The sequence below is a fragment of the Colobus angolensis genome, unplaced genomic scaffold, assembly GCF_000951035.1.
Source record: "Colobus angolensis palliatus isolate OR3802 unplaced genomic scaffold, Cang.pa_1.0 Scaffold47, whole genome shotgun sequence".
Lineage (NCBI taxonomy): Eukaryota > Metazoa > Chordata > Mammalia > Primates > Cercopithecidae > Colobus > Colobus angolensis.
Window position 1 is genome coordinate 762,438 of NW_012118154.1, and position 2,760 is coordinate 765,197.

Consider the following 2,760-nt stretch of genomic DNA (forward strand, 5'->3'; position numbering starts at 1 on the left):
TCACCGTGTTAGCCAGGATGGTCTCGATCTCCTGACCTCATGATCTGCCCGCCTTGGCCTCCCAAAGTGCTGGGATTGCAGGTGTGAGCCACTGCACCCAGCCAATTTTTTAATTTTGTAGACAGAAAGTCTCACTATGTTGCCCAGGCTGATCCTGACCTGGCCTCAAGTGATCCTCCAGCCTTGGCCTCCTAAAATGCTGGGATTACAGGTGTGAGCCACTGTGCCCAGCCTCTGATTGCACTCTTAAAATACTGCATCTTATAAAACCGTCTAGGCTGGGCACAGTGGCTCACACCTGTAATCCCAGCACTTTGGGAGGCTGAGGTGGGCGGATCACAGAGACCAGCCTGGCCAATGTGGTGAAACCCTGTCTCTACTAAACATACAAAAAATTACCCGGGTGTGGTGACACATGCCTGTAATCCCAGCTACTCAGGAGGCTAAGGCAGGAGAATTGCTTGAACCCTGGAGGCAGAGGTTGCAGTGAACCGAGATCACACTACTGCACTCTAGCCTGGGCAAAAAAAGACTCCGTCTCAAAACAAACAAAAAACCTCTGATAGTGTCAACTGGCCATGTTTAACCTACACCAACAGCAATTTTATGCTGTTCAACTGAAACTTATTCCCCTTCTTCTCTCCCAGTGGCTCCGGGACCCACCTTTCTGCATACAAACCAACCAGGACATTGGGTGAAACAGCATTTATTGAATGTAAAGTACCCCAGCCCCATGGGGAAGAAAATTCCAAGAACGGGGAATCATACGGATTAAATACCCATTGTGCATTCACACTCTCACACCAACACACACACACCACGCACACATCCACGCTCCAACAATGACAAATCAAACACCTGTTTTCCCCCAGCCCGCGGGACAGCTGGTAGGAGGCGGTTCAGAGGTGGGGCTCCAGGATGGGTTCTAATAGCAGCAGCCTTGTCCCTCCCTGCCCCCTGCCCTGCCCCAGGGGTCAAAGGGAGCTGGGCGGGGCGCCTAGGAGGTTGGTGGCAACTCTTCCCCACTCTGCCGCAGACGCTTCTTGGCTCTGATCTCATTCATAGCCTCTTCAATGGAGCGTGTGTCCCTCTTATTGGCCACGGGCACTAGGGGCAGAGAGGAGGGTAGGGAGGACCTAGAAACCCGTCCCTCAGCCTCCACTGCCCTCCCACCACATCCTATGCTCCTCTCCCAGCCACCCCCGGCCGCACTGTGGCCTCACCACAGCCGTAGGTTTTATTGGCCTGCAGCATGTGGGCTGCGTCTTTCGCTGCTCCCTTGCCAATGAGGTGGCTGTACTTGTCCTTGTAGTCGCTAGCAGGGCTCACCACCACGGGCCCCTGCTGGGCGGCCTCCTCCTCCTGCCTCTGAGCCAGCTCCTAGGGGTGAAAGTGGGGGCACTGGTACTCAGGGCCCCAGCCCAAATCCCCACCCCTCCCAGGTGGTGGGCTTCTGGGCCCCAAGGGCTGCCAAGCACAGCTCACCTTCAGCTTCCGCTTCTCCTCAGCCTTCTGGGGATCCCATTCCTCTCCACGACGGTAGGAGTCTAGCTCCTCATCTGAGGGTGCAAACTCCTGGAGAAGAGCACAGTGATGGAGTCAGACTCCATACAAATGTTTCATTTCATTCCTTCGTCGGGGAGCGGGGAGAAGGCCACAAAGGGGAGAGGAGAGAATGAGGAACTCAGGCCTTTTACCTTTTTGAAGATCATGACATAGCGACAGTCATCATCTTCCCCAAAGGAGAAGGATGTCAGGCCAGCCACTTCCACTACATCATGTCTGGGATGGGACGGCAGAGGGGAAAGAGTATCGTGAGCCAGGAGCAGGCCTGGTGCCCTCCTCTGGAGGCGCCCCCTGCTGGCCCTTTCGTGCCCCAGGAGCCACCCATTTCCTTCTTCCCCCAGCCCACAGACACTCACAGTATGCTCCTCTCGATCTTGTTCATTGGCTGAAACTTTTTCTTGATCTGCCCACTGTCTTGAATGAAATCTGATACCTCCTTCTCCATCTTGGGAGAGGGGAAAGGAAGAAGATATGAAACAATGGCTCCACCCAAGTACCCCCCTCCCCAGCTGAGTCGGCGGCCCGTCTACGCCTCCCCAGCACCCTCCCCAGCCTCCATGCCACTGGCTTCCAGGCATCACCTCTCTCAAGACAGTTTCAGCGAAACTGAGTCCTCAACCTTCCAATTTTAACTTATTGGAAGTCCTTCCTGAGTCTGCCTTTGATCACTCCAGTTGTTCTCACCCTTTTACGAAACTCCACTTTCTGTTGTTTCTCTTGCTCTTGTAGTTTCTTCAGGCGGGCAGCCTGTTCTGGGGGTGAGAAATGGCAGCATGAAGCCGGGGCTGGAAGCATGGATGGGGAAGATTTCTAAGGCTTCAAGTGAAGTGTGGTGCCCCCTGGGAAGTGTCAGGCTGGGAAGGCAGGATTAGCGTTTATTCATCAAGCATTTATTGATGTTTATTCTACCTAATAGTCCCCCTTATCCATGGGGGTTCATTCCAGGACCCTCAGTGGAGGCTTGAAATTGTGGATAGTACTGACCCCTATATGTACTATGTCTTTTTCTACACATACATGGCTATGATAAAGTTTAATTTATAAATTAGGCACAGTAAGAGATTAAGAATAACAAATCAGGCACAGTGGCTCAAGCCTATATCCCAGCACTTTGGGAGGCCGAGGCGGGTGGATCACCTGAGGTCAGGAGTTCGAGACCAGCCTAGTCAACATGGTGAAACCCTATCTCTACTA

General features: G+C 53.3%; 1 protein-coding gene across 1 annotated transcript in view; it reads right to left on the reverse strand.

Moving 5' to 3' along the window:
* Nucleotides 1–690: 690 nt before the first annotated feature.
* Nucleotides 691–2,760, reverse strand: part of SPAG7 (sperm associated antigen 7) — a 15,456-nt gene continuing 13,386 nt past the window's right edge. Inside the window, exons 2-7 of the mRNA XM_011958392.1 lie at nucleotides 2,251–2,318; nucleotides 1,923–2,011; nucleotides 1,698–1,782; nucleotides 1,486–1,575; nucleotides 1,224–1,380; nucleotides 691–1,107 (exon numbers count right to left, since the gene is read on the reverse strand). Coding sequence (XP_011813782.1) covers nucleotides 998–1,107; nucleotides 1,224–1,380; nucleotides 1,486–1,575; nucleotides 1,698–1,782; nucleotides 1,923–2,011; nucleotides 2,251–2,318 — 599 coding nt within the window. The 3' untranslated portion in view covers nucleotides 691–997. The remainder of the gene's footprint in view (nucleotides 1,108–1,223; nucleotides 1,381–1,485; nucleotides 1,576–1,697; nucleotides 1,783–1,922; nucleotides 2,012–2,250; nucleotides 2,319–2,760) is intronic.